The sequence below is a fragment of the Pan troglodytes genome, chromosome 5 (genome assembly GCF_028858775.2).
Source record: "Pan troglodytes isolate AG18354 chromosome 5, NHGRI_mPanTro3-v2.0_pri, whole genome shotgun sequence".
Taxonomy (NCBI): domain Eukaryota; kingdom Metazoa; phylum Chordata; class Mammalia; order Primates; family Hominidae; genus Pan; species Pan troglodytes.
Genome location: NC_072403.2, coordinates 130449759 through 130470975, shown reverse-complemented (window position 1 = coordinate 130470975; position 21217 = coordinate 130449759). Strand labels below are relative to the sequence as shown.

Here is a 21217-nt window from a genome sequence, read left to right as displayed (position 1 = left end):
CAAGCTGGAGTGCAGTGGCACAGTCTTAGCTCACTGCAACCTCTGCCTCCTGGGTTCAAGTGATTCTCCTGCCTCAGCCTCCCGAGTAGCTGGTATTACAGGCGTGCACCACTGCGCCCGGCTAATTTTTTGTATTTTTAGTAGAAATGGGTTTTACCATGTTAGCCAGGCTGGTCTCTAACTCCTGACCTCAGGTGATCTGCCCGCCTCGGCCTCCCAAATTGCTGGGATTACAGGCGTGAGCCACCGCACCCGGCCTCATATTTTTATTGAGATTAATATGTTTGTATTGTCTTTTCTACCTAGCATAATGCCTTGTACATAATACATTCCTAGGAGACTCTTTAGATGAATTACTTTATATAGCCCCACTCCTAGCAGTGTGTGGTTTAGAATATTAAAATATATTTACCTAAAAATATAGAGAATACTTTGAAATATGTATTTATTTGTTTGTTTATTTATTTGAGACAGAGTCTCGCTCTGTCTCCAGACTGGAGTGCAATGGCGCAATCTCGGCTCACTGCAACCTCCGCCTCCCGGGTTCAAGTAAATCTCCTGCCTCAGCCTCCCAAGTAGCTGGGACTACAGGCGCCCACCAGGACACCCTGCTAATTTTTTTGTGTTTGTTTTTTGTTTTTTTCTAAGTAGAGACAGGGTTTCACGATGTTGGCCAGGATGGTCTTGATATCTTGACCTCGTCACCTGGCAACTTTGGCTTCCCAAAGTGCTAGGAATACACCTTTTTTTTTTTTTTTTTTTTAAAGAATGGGTTACATGTGGCATAACATGTTTTTTTTTTTCCTATGTAACATGATATGATCATGGCATTAGCAGGAAGGGAAAAAAAACTCATTGTGTTGTATAAAAATTATAACCTGGGCCAGGAGTGGTGGCTTCCGCCTGTAATCCCAGCACTTTGGGAGGGCAAGGCGGGCAGATCACATGAGGTTGGGAGTTTGAGACCAGCCTGACCAACATGGAGAAACCCCGTCTCTACTAAAAATACAAAGTTAGCCAGGTGTGGTGGTGCATGCCTGTAATCCCAGCTACTCAGGAGGCTGAGGCAGGAGAATCGCTTGAACCTGGGAGGCAGAGGTTGTGGTGAGCTGAGATTGTTCCCTTGCACTCCAGCCTGGGCAACAAGAGCAAAACTGTCTCCAAGAAAACAAAACAAAACAAAATTATTGCCTTTGTGGTTAGGGTTAACAATTTTATTTAAAAAATAAAATATTTGTTATAATATTTTATGTTGACTGATGAGTATGAAAATGTTATTTTAAATCAGTGTTTTGATACAGGGTTATATAGTTTACTGATTATTTTTTAAACTGTGAAGACTCATGATTTATTGTTTAATATAGATCTGGAGGGTGGGAGTGGTCTTTTTTTGCATTTAATTCCTTATTACTATCAGAAGGATAGAGCAGAGAGAGGGAGAGAGAGAGAGAGATACCATCCCTGTATATAAGAGAAGATAGAATCAATGTTTTCATTTAATACCAGATGAGAATAACATGATAGCGAAACAGAAGATTGGGATTTTGTTTGGAATTGAGAAATATGTTGTCTTAAATACAAGTCACTTGCATTATCAGGCTATATCAGCGTCCCTTTCTTATATTCTGGCCTTTAAAACTTAAATCTGTCTGAAACCATTAGCTCATCTACGCCTACTGTCAATGCTATAAGCCACATTCTTGTTTTTAAAAGGACTACCCTCTGTTGGTTTCAGATATCACTGTTGTGACTTAGATGTGGGATAGATAGTAATAACTTGCATTTGGGATTTGTGGCTACAATTAGGTAGCCTAATCAAGCACATTAGGAATTGCATTATATCTACCTCTAATTAACTGTGTTTCCTCAGGGTAAAATAACATTTTTAAGTGTTGAAATTGTTAAAGTTAACATTTTCTAGACTCATTTCTAAGGTATAATAATGACCCTTTTCCCACCTAGATATTCATACTGGGGGAAAATATTCTTTGTTCATATATTCTTAAATATTTAATTTAAAAATTTTAATTCTTATATTTAATTCTCTTATAAATACTAAATATTTAATTCTTTCAAATAATTCTTTTTTCATTTATTCATATGTTGTGTGTGCGTGTGTGTGTGTGCATATGTATGTCAGTAGACTAAGCTTTGATCCTTAGTTTTGACAGTAATGAATTCTGAATGTCACAGTTAATCAGATTTTACACTAGAACTCAGATACTGGTTATGGTTGAACTTGGGATATTTAAGCTTAAAGCCTTCAGAACTGGAATCAGACCCATATGGAATGATGTTATAGTAAATGAAGCAGCAAAATCACTTATTTAGAAGTGGTATTTCCTAGGCCCTTCTCTACTCTTACTGGATCATAATCTCTTGGAGTAGGGCACCAGCTCTCAGGCAACTTTTTTTATGCCAAGATTTGAGAATTTGTAATAAGGGAATTTTAGGAATAAATTCTATATTCAGTATCATAGTCTATGGACAGCATATATCAGCTGCTTTCAGATTTAGGGAATAAACACTAGTCTGATGTGAAATTGATTTTTCACTCATTGCTGATTTTTCTTTGCATTTGGAAAGTACTGAGTTAGTAAAGGCAGATTGGAAAGTAGCACATTACTGGATACAAGAAGCAGCCAAACTGGGTCTTAGAGGATTCTGCTGTGATATGGAAAGTGAGACAATTACCTATTTATTATTCATACTTTAGAAGTATTTTAAACTCTTTGAGGTCACAGAACAACAAAATACCTTTGCAGAAGTTTGACCATATGGTCAAGTTATATTCCTTGGAAGCAATTAAAATAAGACATTGTATAAAGTAAAATGTGGAAGTATTTTTCTCCTTTTGCCCCCTTTCCACTATGTAGAGGTTACCTTTGTTTATTAAGTTTTGTGTGTATTCTTTCGGATCTTTTCTCTGCTAATGAATGTATATGTATTTATATATAGATATGCACGTATCTACATATCTAGATATGTATGTTCACATATGTGTATTCATATTTTAAACAGTGATATGTACAAATTGCCTCCCTTCTTTCAAAGACTACAACAGTTTGTGTTCCCATTACTGTAGTATATTTGCAGCCTTTAATAGTTTTCTGAATATGATAGAGAATGTATCTTTACTATTAGTGAGTTTGAGGATTTTTTAAAAATATATATTCTCTAGTTGTGTTTCTTGTTTATTTACTTATTGAATTTTTTTGGCCTATTTTAAAATTGAGTTGCTAGGTGTTTTTTTGTTGATTTGTTGAAGCTCTTTATATGTATGGGTATTTAGCCTTTGTCTGTTACATTGAAATTAATATTTACTTGTAGCTTTTTAATGACATCATAATAACTAACATTTCGCTTTCTGCCAGGAATTCTTCTGTGTATTTTATGTGTTTTGATTTAATTCTCACTGTTGTCATCTCCATTGTATGGAGGAGGTAACTAACTATTAAATAACATGTTTGAGCACGCATAACTACTGAGTGATAGAGCCAGAATTTGAATCTAAAAAGGCTGTATGTTTTTTATTTTTTTATTTTTATTTATTTATTTTTTTGAATATATATTTTTATTATACTTTAAGTTCTAGGGTACATATGCACAATGTGCAGGTTTGTTACATATGTATACATGTGCCATGAAAAGGCTGTATATTTTACTCCTTTTTTTTTGAGACAGAGTCTAGCTTTGTCACCCAGGCTGGAGTACAGTGGCACAATCTCTGCTTACTGCAGCCTCCGCCTCACAGGTTCAAGCCATTCTCCTGCCACAGCCTCTTGTGTAGCTGGGATTACAGGCGCCTGCCACCACACCTGGCTAAGTTTTGTATTTTTAGTAGAGATGGAGTTTCATTATTGTTGGTGAAGGTGGTCTTGAACTCCTGACCTCAAGTAATCCGCCTGCCTTGGCCTCCCAAATTGCTGGAATTACAGGTGTGAGCCACTGCCCCCAGCCCTATATTTTACTCTATATATATAGTTTTGAAATTAAAACTGTTATACTTAACCTTTGGTCTATATTTTTACCTGCAACTTGATACAAGACTAATTTTTTATTTTTTTAATTTAAAGATATCTTTTAGAGGCTATGATGATTTTAGTATAACTACTCCTTTAGTAATATTAATACAAATATATGTAAAATATATAATGCTATAATATGTGAATACAAATATTCCATAAACTTTTGGGGACGTCTGTCCTGTTTCTATTTAGAACCAACCCTCAGTAGCATATTCCCCTTTATTTTCTTGTTCTCCTGATTACCAGAATAGTCTGTTAATCACTGTGTTTGCCAGTTGTTTTGCTTTAATCCATTGGCAACTCTGCTGTCAGAATAATCAGTCATCTTAAGTACAATTTTTTTGATCATATCATTCACTCCTTTGTTTGGAAGCTCAGTGATACCACATTTCATGCTGAATGAAGGCCAGGCTCTTTACTTAGCAGAGCGTTTGAAGATGTATATAATTCTGCTTCACCTTTACCTATCAAGAGTTACCTTGACAACTTTTCTTGGCACTTTAACTCCATACTGTAGATACATGGATTTATTTTTCTTGTTATACAGCCACATTCTTTTGGCTTCATGATTGGACGATTCAGTGTTTTCAGTCAGCAGAAGTTGTTTACTGGCTGGTTGAGCACATAGGAAATTTACTTAAGGATATTTGGTGCTTCACAGAATTTTTAGGAAGGCTGGAGAGCCAGGCTTAAGGTTAAGCTTCCAAGTAATATGCCTCAAATCATATATGAGAACTGTCAGTCTTCCGCCACTAAGCTGTCTAGCTGCTGCCAGTTCTGGGATAGGAATTTTGAATCTGCAGCCACTACGGGGCCACGTCTGTCACTGCTGTTGTGGAAAGGTAATGCCTCTGCTGTTGCCTGTATCACCCAAAAATGGTAGCTCCACACCGAGTCCATTTTATCATGTGACTTACTTCCAAAACTGCAATCTTGTGCTGCTGCCTCTGAATGTCTGCATCATAGTTTCAGGGTGTACTGGGATTTTGAGGTCTGAAATATATTTTGGGAGGGTTGGAGTCAGTAATGTGAGAATTTTCCTAAATGCAGGAAGTTTCTTCAGAAGCTGATAGGCAGTCTTGAATATGATAACTATCCACTCCAATACTTCTGTTTATATTCCTTCATTTGTAATATTTTTCCCTTTTCATGTCCAAGTTAACACATTCTGTGCAAAGACCCACTGGAATTTTATTTTTTGAATAGTCTACCTGGCTCGTTTTAATCTGAATTTTCTTACAACTTTATCAACATAACTTTTTCCATAAGACAATGTAAGAGAATACAAGTAATAAGTATCTTCTGGTATAAGAGTCAAACAGTGTGGGGAGATACAGAATAAATTGCAAAGGTCTCCATCGCTTACTTCCTCCCCACACACCAATTTAAATTGCTACCCCCTTTCTAGATATCCCTTGATTACAAAATTATAGTCTTTGGTTTTAATTTGATATATATGATGATAACATGGCACTTGATGGTAAATTTATTGAGTATTTAAGCCCTTATTTATCTTTCAGCCTTTCATTTAGTCTGCTAAAACTATTCATTTGTATAGAAGAGTATGATGTGAGGGCCTGACCTAAAGTAATAGAAACTCAACTATTTTGGAGGTAAAAATGTACAACTTGGGGATTTAATAAATATAGAGAGAAAGGAATAAAAGTAGACTCTAAGGTTCTAGCTTGGGGTGAATATGGATATATATATATATATATACACACACACATACACATACATATATATTCATACATATATGTACACACATATATATATGCCATTAAATGAGACTGGAAGTGAACCCTTTGGGACTATTTTTCATTATTGCAGGAGCACCTTTACTCATATTTCTCATTTGAATTAGAGTTTGGGGAGGTTCTAAAATGTTCAGATCTGGCATAGATTTTCACAGTTCAGGAAAGACACTGAAAAATACCATTTTTCTGACAAAGTTGTGTCTGAGACTTCATTGCTGGATTATGAATAACACCTCTCAGTAAGGAGTTGGATTTTTCCTTTTAAAGGTACAATACTTTAATTAGGGTAAATATAAACCTATTTTAAATCACTTTTCACCTGTAAGTACAGTAGATGGTGAAAGGCCATATACTCTATTACGTATCCATATTTAGAAAATCCAATCTGAAACTATGTTGACTTGTTTCAGATAAAAGGATAATAATAATTTACTCATTTTGAGGACGTCTTTTTGAAAAGCTTGTGCTGGGCTGGGCACAGTGGCTCATGCCTGTAATCCCAGCACTTTGGGAGGCTGAGGCAGGCAGATCACCTTAAGTCAGGAGTTCGAGACCAGCCTGCCCAACATGGCAAAGCCCCATCTCTACTAAAAATACAAAAAGTTAGCCGGGCATGCTGGCGGGCGCCTGGAATCCCTGCTACTCGGGAGGCTGAGGCAGGAGAGTCACTTGAACCCAGGAGGCAGAGATTGCAGTGAGCCGAGATCTTGCCACTGCACTCCAGCCTAGGCGACAAGCTAAAACTCCGTCTCAAAAAAAAAAAAAAAAAAAAAAAAAGCTTGTGCTATGAAACCATGTTCAGATTTTTCTTTTGGCATATTGCATTTTACCTCATTCTCTTCTGTCTGTTAATTGTAACTAATTTGACCATCTTTTTTCTTTCCAGATCATTCAACTTCAAGTGGCACATTATCTTTTAAGCCTAGTCAATCATTGATTACTCTTCCTACTGCCCATGTGATGCCGTCTAATTCCAGCGCTTCAATTTCCAAACTTAGGGAATCATTGACACCAGATGGCTCAAAATGGAGTACAAGCCTCATGCAAACATTGGGAAACCACAGTAGGGGGGAGCAGGACTCTTCACTAGACATGAAGGACTTCCGGCCACTTCGGAAATGGTCATCTTTATCCAAACTCACTGCCCCGGATAACTGTGGCCAGGGTGGCACTGTATGCAGAGAAGAGTCAAGGAATGGTTTGGAGAAGATAGGGAAGGCTAAGGCTTTAACATCACAACTGAGGACAATTGGGCCTAGCTGTTTACATGATAGTATGGAGATGCTTAAGTTAGAGGACAAGGAAATAAATAAAAAACGGTCATCAACTCTGGACTGCAAGTATAAATTTGAGAGCTGTAGCAAGGAGGACTTTAGAGCCTCTTCCTCTACTCTTAGGAGACAGACTGTAGACATGACATATAGTGCCTTACCTGAAAGCAAGCCCATTATGACAAGCTCAGAGGCTTTTGAACCTCCAAAATATTTAATGCTTGGTCAACAGGCAGTAGGTGGAGTTCCCATTCAGCCTTCCGTAAGGACTCAGATGTGGCTTACAGAGCAGCTGCGGACAAATCCTTTGGAAGGTAGAAATACAGAGGATTCTTACAGTTTAGCTCCTTGGCAACAGCAGCAAATTGAAGACTTTCGACAAGGAAGTGAAACACCAATGCAGGTAAGGTGCAAAATCTAGTGTTTGCTTCCCTCCAGTGGATGTTATGAGTACAGTAGCACACTTGCAGTAAGCCTATAACAAGTGTCCACAGATTGTTTTGCATTTCCTTTTCCTTGCAAGTTAATAGGCAGAAATGTTACAAACCGAAAAGTGTTGTTGATAAACTTGCAAAGCATTTGAGACTAATTAACATGAAAATCTGAAAACCTTGTACCTAGCTTGTTCTTTCCTTTTCGTTTGTTAAATGGGCATAAAAATAAAGCAAAACATACTCAATCTAAATAAACTTGGAAACAGAAACAAAAAAGCTAGCATAGGTATAATAGAAAGAGCATCAACTTGGCTATACAAGGTCTTAGATTTTGTGTCTGGTTCTGTTAGATTTAGAATGTGGATGACTTTTTCACTTAATTTCTCTGGGCCTCAGTTTCTTTATCTGTACAATGAGAAGGTGGAACTACAGTCATTTGTAAAGTTTTGGTGATACATGATGTATTTAGGTTTATAAATCAGATGTACTTTTTTAAAGAAAAATTATGTGTCAAGGCATTCATTAATCAGCTTATAGAAAGTGCTTTATGATGATATCATATATAAAGAAAAATAGTATACAGCTCCCAGTTGGTCTAGGGAATAGCATGTAAATGTGTAAATTTCTTAATCTGGGAATGTTTCTATTCCAAGACAATTTTCTGTAGCTTGTTTTAACAAGGAAACTAATTTTCTGATATAAGTCCTGTCATCTGTTTTTTATCATCAGAATTTTCTGAAACAAATTAATTCTATAAAAAATTGCAAATTTTCCCTAGAGTAAAAATGTAAAATTGGTATTCATTACTACTACTAATAAAAACACATAGAATAAATGAACATAGGCTATGAAAGGATAAGGAAATCACTTGTCCAGGAACCTCACAAATATGAGTATGATCTCAAAACATAGAACCCTAACATGCTGCATTCATAGGAGAACCCTTAACATGTCGCATGTGCCTTTATTCTTATTTTAGATACAGTTCTTATAATTTTGATTATGTATTTAAACAGCACAATCAAAACAGAAGAATCATTATGATTGAATTAGAAATTTGTGATTTATCCATTCAAGTGATGAAAAATAGGAAACCTAATTTTTCAAATGCTGTCAAGTTTTAGTTTTCAAATGTTTGTCATTAATAGGAAAACAGAGATCAGGCAGTTGTTTCTCCAGCTGGTGTCTTTACACAGAATTGGAGCTGTCCAGTGGGGCTGAGTATGCTATTCCAAGCTAGAGTAGGTGTGATAGAGATAATTGGGCAAATTTCAAGGAGTAAATATTGATTCATGCTTTTTATTCTGCTTGGACAAATCTCTGGTTTAAACAAGGTGTTTTTCTTAGCCTCAAAGCAGTGCAGAGGAGGGTAGGGAGGTTGGGGACACACTGTTGAGATAAATTTGTTTTTAAATCTTCTTTCTAGTGCATAGTAGAGAGAGAAGGCAACTAAAGAGCAAAATTTGCATATACCCTGGAAAGCCCTACTTCTTGATTAACTTTATTTGGGATGGTCTCTTTATAGCGCTTTTAAGTTTTGGAGTAGAAAGATGAATTCAGATAAAGAAAACTAGACAAACTAAGTTGTAATCATTAAATGACTGCTTCCCTTCTAATTTCCTCCTTAGAAAACTACAGAAAAAAGTTGTTAAATACCTTCTTGGAGCCTCCAAGTAGTATTATCTTTATTTTAAAAGCTTTCATCATAGTTGTTTCTTAAAAGCCTCTTTGAAACATTGACTTCTGGCCAGGCACTGTAGCGCACGCCTGTAATCCCAGCAATTTGGGAGGCCTAGGCAGGAGAATTGCCTGAGTCCAGGAGTTTGAGACTAGCCTGGGCAACATGGCCAGACCCCGTCTCTAAAAAGGAAAAAAGATAAAAATCATAGAAACACTGATTTTCTTTTAGTCTAATTTTTACATAAAGAGAAGAACCTTAATAAGGACCAGGCCATCTGATAAATTGTGATTTGCAAGCACAACTCCTAAACACTCACCATGAAAAAACAATATTTTTACAACTAAGAAAAGGAATTTGGCTGAAAGTCATAATCTAATAAAACCTTAGATTTATATGTTATAGAATTCTGTAGCTTTCACAGTATTTTATCTCATTTGATCCTCACAGCTCCCCACTCCCCAGGTTAATTTGTAACATTGAAGGTTTGCTCTTCCTAGGACTTAGTCCAGAATAATTATTGAGCCAGCCACACATTCTTATGTGTGTGTTGTTCCTGGATTTCCATGGTTTTCTGCTAAATCATCAAGAGTGCAGGAGTGTAGTACTCTGAATCATTTTCCTTTGTGAATGAAAAGAAGCCATTATGCCCTCAGATGGTTTATGACAGAAGGCTCCATGTGTAATGCCTACTGCTAGTCTTTGACTCTTTCCTCGGTAGTACATCACACTTATGCTACCCACCCCCTGCAACCCCTAAGCTGCCTGACTCTATAGGGACTATGACAGAGGAGGAAAAACAGTCTGGTCTTTTTGGGAAGACTCCTTCCCTTTCCATGGCCCCCTTGAGTTCCTTTTCTTGGGGAAGGTAGGGTGGAAGGGATGGAGGATAAACACTTCTACACGTAACGGCAGTATCCATTTGGATTCCTGTAAGCCCACGATGGATCTCCCAGACAGTAGTGAAATAATAGTAGCCTCTTTATTGATGAAGTTGTTTATCCTTTTTTCCCTAGGATGTTTCTGAACTTCAGGTGGCAGTCATTAAAAAGATGAAATTTTGTGCCTATTTAGTCACAAGGGTGTTTGAACAGTTATGGTATTGGCACCTATACATATTTTACTGGAGATTTTCCCTTGTATAAACAAAAAATTTGGACCAAGCATGGTAGCTCACCCCTGTAATCCCAACACTTTGGGAGGCTGATGGGGGGTGGATAGCTTGAGGATAGGAGTTTGGGACCAGCCTGGCCAATGAGACCCCATCTCTACAAAAAATAAAAAGAATTAGCCATATATGGTGATGTGCCCCTGTAGTGCCAGCTACTTGGGAACCAAGGTTGGAGAATCCTTTGCACCCCAAGAGTTCAAGGCTGCAGTGTGCAATGATCATGTGACTGCGTTCCAGCCTGCATGACAGAGTAACACCCTGTCTCTTGATTTAAAAAAAAAAATTGATAAAATGAGTTAAAGTAAAATGACTTGTTTTTTGTCTAACATGAAATAATAATGAAAAAGTTTTATTTATAACTTGAGAGTGTTTAAAGTATTCTGTTATGTCCTGTGAAAAGAAAGTTTTCTTATTTTTATTCTTATTTTTGTACCCTGTTCTGGCTTTAATTTTTTAACTGTTTGAAATAATTTATATATTCAAAGATGTGAACACTATGACACTCCCTATATTAGGATATGACACATTCATTAGGTAATTAAAGAGGACTTTTATATACCTGTTTTAATGAATAAAATTAGTAATGTGTTTCACTTTTTTCATCTGTCAAGTTTTCTATGTAATATTAGCATAAAATTTCTGGACATTTTGAAGTGTGCTGTTACTTAGCAGAAGAGCAGATCTTTTCTGAAAATTTATTATAGTCCTACTTTGCCAGAAGACTAAAAAATAATCAAAAGATAAATAATCACTATGTAGTAGCAATTTGTTATCTTATATACGTCTGCCCTCTTGTGTGTCTGGACTTGGGCATCTTGATTTTGTTTTATTTGGGGAAAGTCACCAAAAAAAACCCTATAAAATTAAAACTATAATTAGAATGTTTTATCGTTAGTATCAATTGTAAGTGTATTATAGAGCAGCCCCACTGAGTTTTCAAGAACATTCATTTTAATATAGTGATTCTGATTTGCATTAAACAAATATATATTCTTAACCAATTAAAATATAAAAGGCAACATTAAGCATTTTAAAATTGTTTTTAGTGCCCTGTAAATTAAGATAAGAACTTATTCTATAGTAGAACACATTTGAGCATTTAGTATATTAAATTTTAAAAATAAATTGTTTTCTCATATCTTATTCTTTACACTTTATGATGAAGAATAATTATTTAAAGAGTTTATTCTACTTTATAATTTGAGTTATAGTATTCTGTAATCCTCACAGAATAAGATTTTAATTTCTATCAAAGAATGAAGAACAAAAAAATTAGTTATTTCTGTTTACTGAGAAAAATATTGTAACAAACAGTGTAATCAAAGGAATATGACTAATCAGTTCAAATTTTCCACTTGTTTTTAAGACTAGGGATACTTTCTGTATTGGTAATTTACTAAAACCAGTGAGGTGAGTGTATCACCTGTTGTTTATAAGCTTTCTACTTGTTTTTAGGAATTTCCAGCTTGTAGATGAGGCGTCACTTAAGAAATCTCTGCCCTTCTGTTCTTCAGATATCCCTGAACCAAACACTTTCCACTTCCCATCTCTAGTATCTCTCATGGGTTCAGAAAATTTAATAGTGTCTCCTTCACTATTGAGTTAGCAACACTTGTGTAAGAAACCAAGGTCAATATTGATGTTACATATTCTTTTAGTAACCATGTTTTAGAAGATATGGTTAATTACACATCCTCTACTCTTTTAATAATAGTTATATTAGTAACATGTCTTCAACTGAAATTAAAATTGTTGGATTATGCAGTATAGGTGTAAACTATTTTAGACTTAATTTTAAACTTTAGTCAACTTAAATTACCAAAGTTTGGTGAATATATTTTCCAGCACTAAATTTTACTTCAGTTGTTTTATGAGTTATTGGAAGATGTTCTGAAATGGTCAGAGGAGAAATTGAAAATTTATTCATCAAGAAAATAATTATAAATAGCATAGCTGGATCTATAATTTAGCTCAGTAGAGTGGACTACAAAATAGATGCTTAGCATTTGGTTGATAGAGGAAGAAAAATAGCTATATCCTATTACAGTTGACCCTTGAACAACGAGGGCTTGAATTGCAAGGGTCCACTTATACATGAATATTCTTTTCCCCCACTCCCCACACCCCTAAGACAAGACTGCAAGACCAACGCCTTCTCTTCCTCCCCATCTTTCTCCTCCTCTGCCTACTCAATGTGAAGACAATGAGAATGAAGACTTTTATGTTGACCCACTTCCATTTAATGAATAGTAAATATATTTTCTCTTTCTTATGATTTTCTAAATAACATTTTCTCTAGCTTACTTTATTGTAGGAATATAGTGTATAATACATATAACATGCAAAATATGTGTTAATTTACTGTTTATGTTATCAGTAAGGTTTATGGTCAATAGTAGGCTATTAGGTAGTTAAGATTTTGCGGACCCACGAATTGTCAGCTCCCCTAACCCCCATGTTCAAGGGTCAGCTGTAGATGTAATAGATGGGCCAACAAGTTCATTTCAAAATATAATCTAATAATTAGTTAATATTTGGAGAGAGAATTCATATATTTTTTAAAAATACTTGAGATAATATATTTTTCTGTCACTGGAAATCTTTTATTTTCCTTGCCTGCATTGGATGTTAGGTTGGAATGGAAGACAACCTGTAAAATCATTCTGAAGTCTTAAGGTTTCATGATTCCAAAGATATAGTATGGTAAGCTAGGTACCATAACTCTAGCTCAGATAATTCACTACAGTGCCTTAAATGAAGATTAGATTCTGTTCTGTTAGTATATTAGTGATATGACTAATCTCACTGTCACATATTAACCACCAGTTCTCATCTGTTGATCATATGTCTTAGAACAGATTTATGATTTACCTACATGTACTAGAATTCTGTGATTCTTTGAAAAAATTACTTAAAAGGAATTTTATTATGTAAGAGTATGGCCTTACTTTTCCATACTTGATTCTCATCAACTTTAAAAGATGTTAATGTGGCATAGAAAAAATACAATTTCTGTTTTAGAATGTAGATTCTGATAGTTACTACAAATAGTTCTTTATAATAAGATAACAGATGTGAGGAGTCAGTGGACTATTTTGAATAATGACACTTCATTTGTGTTATTATTTTGATACTTGGTGAAGACCTGAAAAATACTTAGTATTAAAGAAGCTTTTACATTGTAATATAAATTATATTCACCTCAAAAGAGTAAAAATAATGCTTTATATATGAAGTGAACTTGTTGGCAGTGCAGTTTTAAAACTAAACTCTTCATCTTCAGAAAAGATTTGGGATAGAAATTTGTGAGCCATGTTGAGGAAATCAACAGTTGCATTTTATACACTTATTTTGAAGTTAATTTTTGAAAATAAAGCCCTTTTCATGTTTACAAGCTCCAACAGATGAATACATATGGTAACAATAAGTTTTAGTCTTAATCTTGACCTTTTCACAAAGAAACTCTTCTACTCAGGAAGTGGTCTGTTATACAATATTGTTTTCCTGTCTGCATGGGATGACAGATTTTAAGCTGATGTGGCAAGCTGCAGATCTAGAGGTTGTAGCAGAACTTCAGAGAAGCATCACGATGATACAGATCAGCAAGAGACATATTAAGATGAGACAGAAATTGATAAATAGATTCTGTAGCTTTTGACGTGCTTGTTGAGGCATTTCAATGGTTGAGGCTCTTCTTATAGCTGAGCGAGTGAGGTGTTGGACTTTCTCCATGATACCAGCAGGAGAGGAAGTCTGAAGTTTTAAGTGGTCAAGAGAAAGATAAAAAGCTGGCAGCCAAATATGAGATAACTGTCTTCTTTTAGGTAGCCTGGAATGTAAAAATAATAAATGGATTAGAATCATATATGTAACCTATCCTCAGAACAAAAAATACAATTTTACACTAATTCATCTTCCTCAGCACTATTGTTATTTATAACATCATGTTTCTATAGTCTCTCTCCCTCTCTCTCTCTCTCTCTCTCTCTCTGTGTGTGTGTGTGTGTGTGTCTATGTGCACATGTTTCTATGTGTCTGTCTCTCTTTCTCTCCTTTTTTGATGGGGCACACCATGACCGTCTCATTTGTGTTAGGAGTAGTAACTTTAGTCCTTGCCTTTTTCTCCCAAGTTTACTACAAGTATTGGAGTAATCCTCAGTGTCATCCATAAGTTCCTGGAAACCATGACTTTACGCAAAACAACATATAACAAAACCATTTTTACCCTAGGCTGATTGATGTAAACAAGAGTTAAGTTCCTATAGCATATTTCTGGTCACAAAAACATCACCAAACTTCTCAATAAAGACCCCAAACACTTCTAATATTAAACGTTGAGAGAAATATGAACTATGTATACATTTAAGAAAGATTAATAAAAACCAGATAGGCCAGGTGCAGTGGCTCATGCCTGTAATCCCAGCACTTTGGGAGGCCAAGGCGGGCAGTTCCCCTGAGGTCAGGAGTTTGAGACCAGCCTGGCCAACATGGTGAAACCCTGTCTCTACTAAAAATATAAAAATTAGCTAGGCTGGTGGCATGTGCCTGTAATCCTAGCTACTCGGGAGGATCGCTGGAGCCCAGGAGGCAGGGGTTGCATTGAGCCCAGATCATGCCACTGTACTCCAGCCTGGGTGACAGAGCAAAACTCTGTCCCAGGAAAAAAAAAAAAAAAAGCCAACAAAGATAATTACCCAGTATTTGGTGAATCAGTGAGTAACAGTGGTTGTAGTGGTCAATTAAAAACATGGAATCATGTTTGAGAAATGAAAATTGTCAGGAGCACATCCAGCTCCATGCAGATCAAAAACAGTTCAAATACGGTGGGATCTCTGAGTGCTTTTGTGCCATAGCGTTTATTGTCATGCATTTGTATGATCACCCTAGACTTTACCAATTTTTATTCGATAATAATTTGTATTCATCCATTCATTCATTTTTCAACCCTCTTATTCTGGTTTGGGGTGCTGGTGGCTGGAGCCAATCCCAGCAGCTCAAGGAGGGAGGAACCCACCTTGGATAGGAGGCCACTCCATCACAGGATACACTCATGTACACACTCACACTCAACCCAGGACAACTTAAACATGCCAGTGAACCTAATGTGCACTGTTTTGGGATATGGGAGGAAACCAGAGTCCCACAGATGTGGGGAGAATATGCAAGCCCCACACATACTTAAATGTTATAACAAAATGTACAGCTTGTTTTGGGTTATTCTTTTGGGTAAAAGTTCTAACATATAGTTTCTTTAAATCTGTTACTCTGTAGATGTAATTGGTTTGATCAGTCACTGTATTAATAGCTCCAGAGCCAATCTCATAAAAAGGAAATGCATACAACAAATTGTTCCCTGGGTCTTAATTTTAATCTAAAATAAAATAGTGTTAAATGGGAAGTGTTTTACCAAAAATATAGATTCAAATTGTTATTCCTTTTTATGATTTTATAGTTTTATAGAATGTTATCTTAAGTAACATTTTAATAAGATTTGATGTTAAGTACTGAAGACTGTCAAGCTTGGAACACATAGTAATTATTATTATCTCACTACCACAGACATATCCTATTTACAGACTTCTACTTAATAGTAGTAGTTTCCATCATGCCTTCTTTCAGAGATCCCACAAGCTATTGCTGCCTGTGGGGCCTATACTTTGATGATTAATAAAATAAGAATTTACATGTCATTACAGAAAAATTATATATAGACTGAAAATTAACTGTATTAACTGTCCAGAGATAATCGTTATTAACACTTGGGGACATTTTGTTTTCAATCAGTATACTTCTGTGTCAATTTTGAAATAAGAAAAATGAAAAACGGAGAAAAAAAGTCAATAATTAACTGCCAGACATAGTGACTGTTAACATTTGTTGATATATTATTGTTAATCAACATATTACTACCTTACCCCAGGTGTCAGATTTTATTTTCTCCTAAGTCCTTTTATACATCCCATAAAAGCCCATCTCAACCTGTTAGCCCACTCCTGAGAGAGGAAAGTGCTGAAGGGAGCAGAAGGAAGTGCTGAAAGAATGGCAAAGGGGAAGGTAAGTATCAGGCATGACTAGTTAGAACCCGGCATTTACTTTGACAAAGAAACCATATGGTTTATGGTGTTTAGATTCTGTAGTGTTCAACTTGGGTCTATTATATTCTGAATTATATAGTAGACTGGGCATTTTTGGCTTGAGACTCTGTCCCCCTTCATAATATTGGTCTGTAGCAAGGAGTTCCAAACACTCAACTTCTATCAAATTTTCTTTCCTTAAAGAGTTATTAACAACCTTTATTTTTCTAGCATATATTCTTCATTGTCTAAACAGGTGGATAAAGGCTGTTATTTAGGTTGTCTATAACACTTCTTCTTAGAAAATAGCAGCTTATAAAAGCAGAACTACCATTCGACCCAACAATCCCATTACTGGGTATATATCCAGAGGAGTATAAATCTTTCTGTCGTAAAGACATACACCCATGAATATTCATTGCAGCACTATTCACAATAGCAAAGACAAGAACCAGCCTAAGTGCTCATCAGTGACAGACTAGATAAAGAAAATGTGGTACATATAGACCATGCAATACTATGCAGCCATAAAAAAGAATGATATCATGTCTTTTGCGGGAACGTGGATGGAGCTGGAGGTCATTATCCCTAGCAAACTAACATAGGAAAAGAAAACCAAATACCACAGGTTCTCACTTACAGGTGGGAGCAAGATGATAAGAACTTATGAACACAAAGAAGGAAACAACAGATGCTGGGGTCTACTTGAGTGGGGAGGATGGGAGGAGGCAGAGGAGCAGAAAACTGTTGGGTACTGGGCTTAATAACGGGATGATGAAGTAATACATACAACAAGCTCCCCATGACATGTGTTTACCTGTGTAACAAACCCTCACACATACCCCCAAACTTAAAACAAAAGTTAAAAATAAGGAACATAGCAGCTTAAACTTGACATATATTTAATGACTTTTGTTTGAATTCTTCAGGTAAAATATAAATAGATTTTCTTTTGTTCTTTATTGAGATTCATCCTTTAAGTTGCTTATGTTGATATTTGCTTATTGTAGATCTAGTGGATTGGAAAATTATGGGAAGATTTTATTTATATTTGAGTAGTCACTTTTTTTTTTTTTTGAGACAGAGTCTTGCTGTGTTGCCCAGGCTGGAGTGCAGTGGCACGATCTCGGCTCACTGCAAGCTCCACCTCCCGGGTTCACGCCATTCTCCTGCCTTAGCCTCCCGAGTAGCTGGGACTACAGGTGCCTGCCACCATGCCTGACTAATTTTTTTGTGTTTTTAGTAGAGACGGGGTTTCACCGTGTTAGCCAGGATGGTCTCGATCTCCCGACCTCGTGATCCACCTGCCTCGGCCTCCCAAAGTGCTGGGATTGCAGGCGTGAGCCACTGCGCCTGGCCGAGTAGTCACCTTTTATGAAGATGTGTAGCAGAATACAGTTAAGAAAGGAATAATAATTAGACTTGGTAATTCCTATTTGAACATATGGTTTTGTGAGGTTTTTGGGCTTAAGTGGTCTTAAAAGGTCAGAAATTTAAAAAATTATTTTGAGACAAAACATGGGAAAGGAGGGAGTTGGCCAGGAGTTTATCATGAAGCATATACAGGAGTCATCCCCTACGTTGACACTGGTAAGTTGTACTTCAGTCACATGAAACATGTCACCTTTCCATAAATACTCCATTCCCTTTTGTGATTTTGTTCTTTGCACATGTTGTTCTATCTCTGCCTGGAATGTGTTCTCCACCTTTTGATTGTCTGCCATGCAAGCTTCAGTTGATTCTTAAGGTTCAGTTTAAATATCACTTCCTAGTGAAACCTTTCATTAGTTATTAAGGTGGAATTGGTTGTCACCTCTACTGGTTTTTAATAGGGCTTTAGTGTTATCTATATGAGGATATCTGTCAGATTATAGCACAATTTCAATTTACATGTTTGTATCCCCAGCTAGACTGATAGTTTCTGAAGTAAAGAAACTGTGTGTTCATTTAGTATCCTAGTACTTAGTGCATAATTGGTATGCTTCAATAAATCACTAAAGTTAAATAAGGGATTTTTATGACTAAAACTATTAGAAAATTGTTAATTAAAAATAATGCTGTGGGCAGGGCATGGTGGCTCACATCTATAATTCCAACACTTTGGAAGGCCTAGGCGGGACGAACGTTTGAGCCCAGGAGTTCGAGACCAGCTTGGGCAACATAATGAGACCCCATCTCATTTTTAATTAATTAATTGTTTTTATGAATGGATGAATGAATGACCGACAGGGTCTTGCTCTGTCACCCAGGCTGGAGTGCAGTTGTGCAATCGTGGCTCACTGCACCTCAACTTCCCAGGCTCTAGCGATCTCCCTGCCTCAGCCTCCTGAGTAGCTGGTACCACAGGTGTGCGCCACCATGCCTGGCTAATTTTTGTATTTTTGGTAGGGACAGGGTTTCACTGTGCTGCACAGGCTGGTCTCAAACTCCTGAGCTCAGGTAATTCCTGGGATTACAAGTGTGAATGACCATGCCTGGCCCTCATTTTTAATAATAAGTTAAAAAATTTTTAAAATAATGCTGTGATTGACAGATTAACTAGTTCTAATAACAATTTGTTAGTTGAACATGTAAGCTCTAATATTTTCCTCAAGTCTCTTTCTATCACAGGTGAGAAAAATGAGGCTTAGAGGATTCACCTAAATTAATGGTTACCTGATTAACACAGTATTAACCTGAACTAGGCTTTGTATAAATGGGTTTTTAGTATTTGTGAAATACAGAGATATGCCCTAAAGAGATGAGCTCTTTACTGTTTAAAGCATAGTTAACATACTTTAAAGATGATCTTATAATCCTACAACAGCTAACTGTTATTGAAAAAGAAGAGTTTGTTTCTGGAAACAAATTGGGTGTAAAGGAGATGACCAAAAATAGTATCCTGTTTCTTGTCAGATTTAGAAATATGCCATAATCCTAAAGTTATTTGTAACTACTTTATGATTTTATGCCTAAACTTAAAACAAATCTGCTTTACATGCTAAAATGTTAATGATATACATTTAATTTATTGGGCTCAATTTTTTACAGTTATCATCTGAAATGTGTGGAATCCTAGTTCTACTGAATACCAACATTTATATGATGATAATTAGGCCAGATTTTATCCATAGAAGATGGGGCTTCCTGTCATACGTTGAGAATTGAAAACCTTTGTTGTGGGAACAGCAGAATCCTATTTTTGGAGTTGTCTGTGACCTTTACTACATTATAATTTATGGCATGGTTGTCAGATGTTTATCATTCTCTTCTCTGCACTGACAACCACTGTATGAGTTTCCTTTTTTTTTTTAAAAAAATTTCTTAGCAGCTAAGCTGTTTAATAGAGTAATGTTTCGATGGAAAGCATACAAAAATAGCTTAGTTTTATTTTCATGTTATCTGATCTTTTTAGAGCATTCTGTTAGTCTAATCATAAATAGTTTTGGGATTTTCTGAACTTGTATATGGCCTAAACAACCATGGAAACTGAAGCTGCTCTCCACCCTTTTATTAAAAGAATGACAATATATATAAATTGGTTGTTTTGACACAAGAGTGGTATTCATTTATAGATGAATTTTAAAATCAAATTGTCTTCTAGGCCCTAGAATCAAGAGTATTGAAAACATGAAAGGTGCTTGTTAGGAGTTTGGGTGTAGAAATGCCAGACTCCTGTCTCTTGAGTTACATGTCAGAGGCAGGAAAGTATCCACAGAGTATCTTATGTCTGTGGATCCATGATTACTCTACTTTTTAGGGGAATGAGAGGAACAAAAATAAAGAATTCTTTACTATTCTTTGTGGGATTTATAAATCCTTTGGTTGTCGTCCTTTCCTCAAGAAAAGTAACGCTGGAAATTTAAAAAAAAATCAAGTTCAAGATGGTATTCTGGTTTTTTTTTGAGGTGGAAGAAGGAAATAGAAAAGCCATTAGGCAACTCTAATCTTTTGACTAATGTCATATACCATGTTAGGCAACATGTTTGGTGGAAGCTACTATATATCAACTCCTTCAGGAGTCCTTACTTTGTCTGCAGTGAGTCCTGTTTTAGCAATGTAATACCAGATGCATTCTTGTGCGGAAGGAACCTCAATAGTCTTCTGAAAACTTTTGGTGGCCTGCTTTATGACTTGCTAGACAATTGATACTTTAATGATGTTGTATATGCTGAGCATTAATCTCCATCTATACTTTAAGCATGTTCACTTCTTGCAGAACTTCTCAAACTTCAGTATTTTTGGTGGTATTCCTTTTGCTGAAATAATAAATTCCTGGGATTCTTTATGTTTGTAGAATTTAGAATTTTGCTTTTCTCCTTTTAATTTTGTTTATTCTTTTAGTAAACATGGGAGTACTGAAGAAATACTTTATTAAATTGAATTCAAGTAATATCTAAGGCTACAGTCTGATATACTCTAGAATGTTTTTTCCATCTAATTGGTTTAGAAGATTAGAATTTTCTATAGATTGAATAAACAGGACTTGTCTATATTTGGATTATTTGGAATTTTATTTTTCTACTACTTTCTGACATTTCCACTGATAAGCCATAAGTGAATGTGTATGTACCCTTTTTTGGACTTGTGGTAATAAATTAGGACAGTTCATCATTAGATTTACGATGAATCTGTTGGCTTACAAAAGTTCACTCCAGTGGAGTCATTTTCCTTCTGAGATTGCCTAATACTAAACTTGGACATTCTATTTGAAGTTACTTTGTGGTAGCAACATTCCAGAGCTTTGTTGGTCCAGACTGGCTGTTTGAAAGAATCTTCAAGCTGCTTCTGTCTGGTTATGAAAATAATTGTATATGCATAAAAA

At 35.9% G+C, this 21217-nt stretch overlaps 2 protein-coding genes across 20 annotated transcripts in view; one reads left to right on the top strand and one right to left on the bottom strand.

Annotated features, from left to right (window-relative positions):
• CEP85L (centrosomal protein 85 like) overlaps window positions 1-21217 on the top strand; it is a 245024-nt gene that overhangs the window by 137346 nt on the left and 86461 nt on the right. For 17 of the 18 annotated variants that reach the window (XM_024357387.3, XM_024357393.3, XM_024357383.3 and 14 more), the window contains one exon: window positions 6672-7459. In XM_024357387.3, the coding sequence (XP_024213155.1) occupies window positions 6672-7459 (788 nt within the window). Of the gene's footprint in view, window positions 1-4666; window positions 4871-6671; window positions 7460-21217 lie in introns of those variants that run through there. The other variant, XM_024357390.3, reaches the window with a different exon arrangement.
• The window catches only part of PLN (phospholamban), a 54240-nt gene continuing 45261 nt past the window's right edge, over window positions 12239-21217 (bottom strand). For both annotated transcript variants that reach the window (XM_054686219.1, XM_063813392.1), the window contains exon 2: window positions 12239-14168. In XM_054686219.1, coding sequence (XP_054542194.1) covers window positions 13913-14071 — 159 coding nt within the window. In that variant the 5' untranslated portion in view covers window positions 14072-14168 and the 3' untranslated portion in view covers window positions 12239-13912. The remainder of the gene's footprint in view (window positions 14169-21217) is intronic.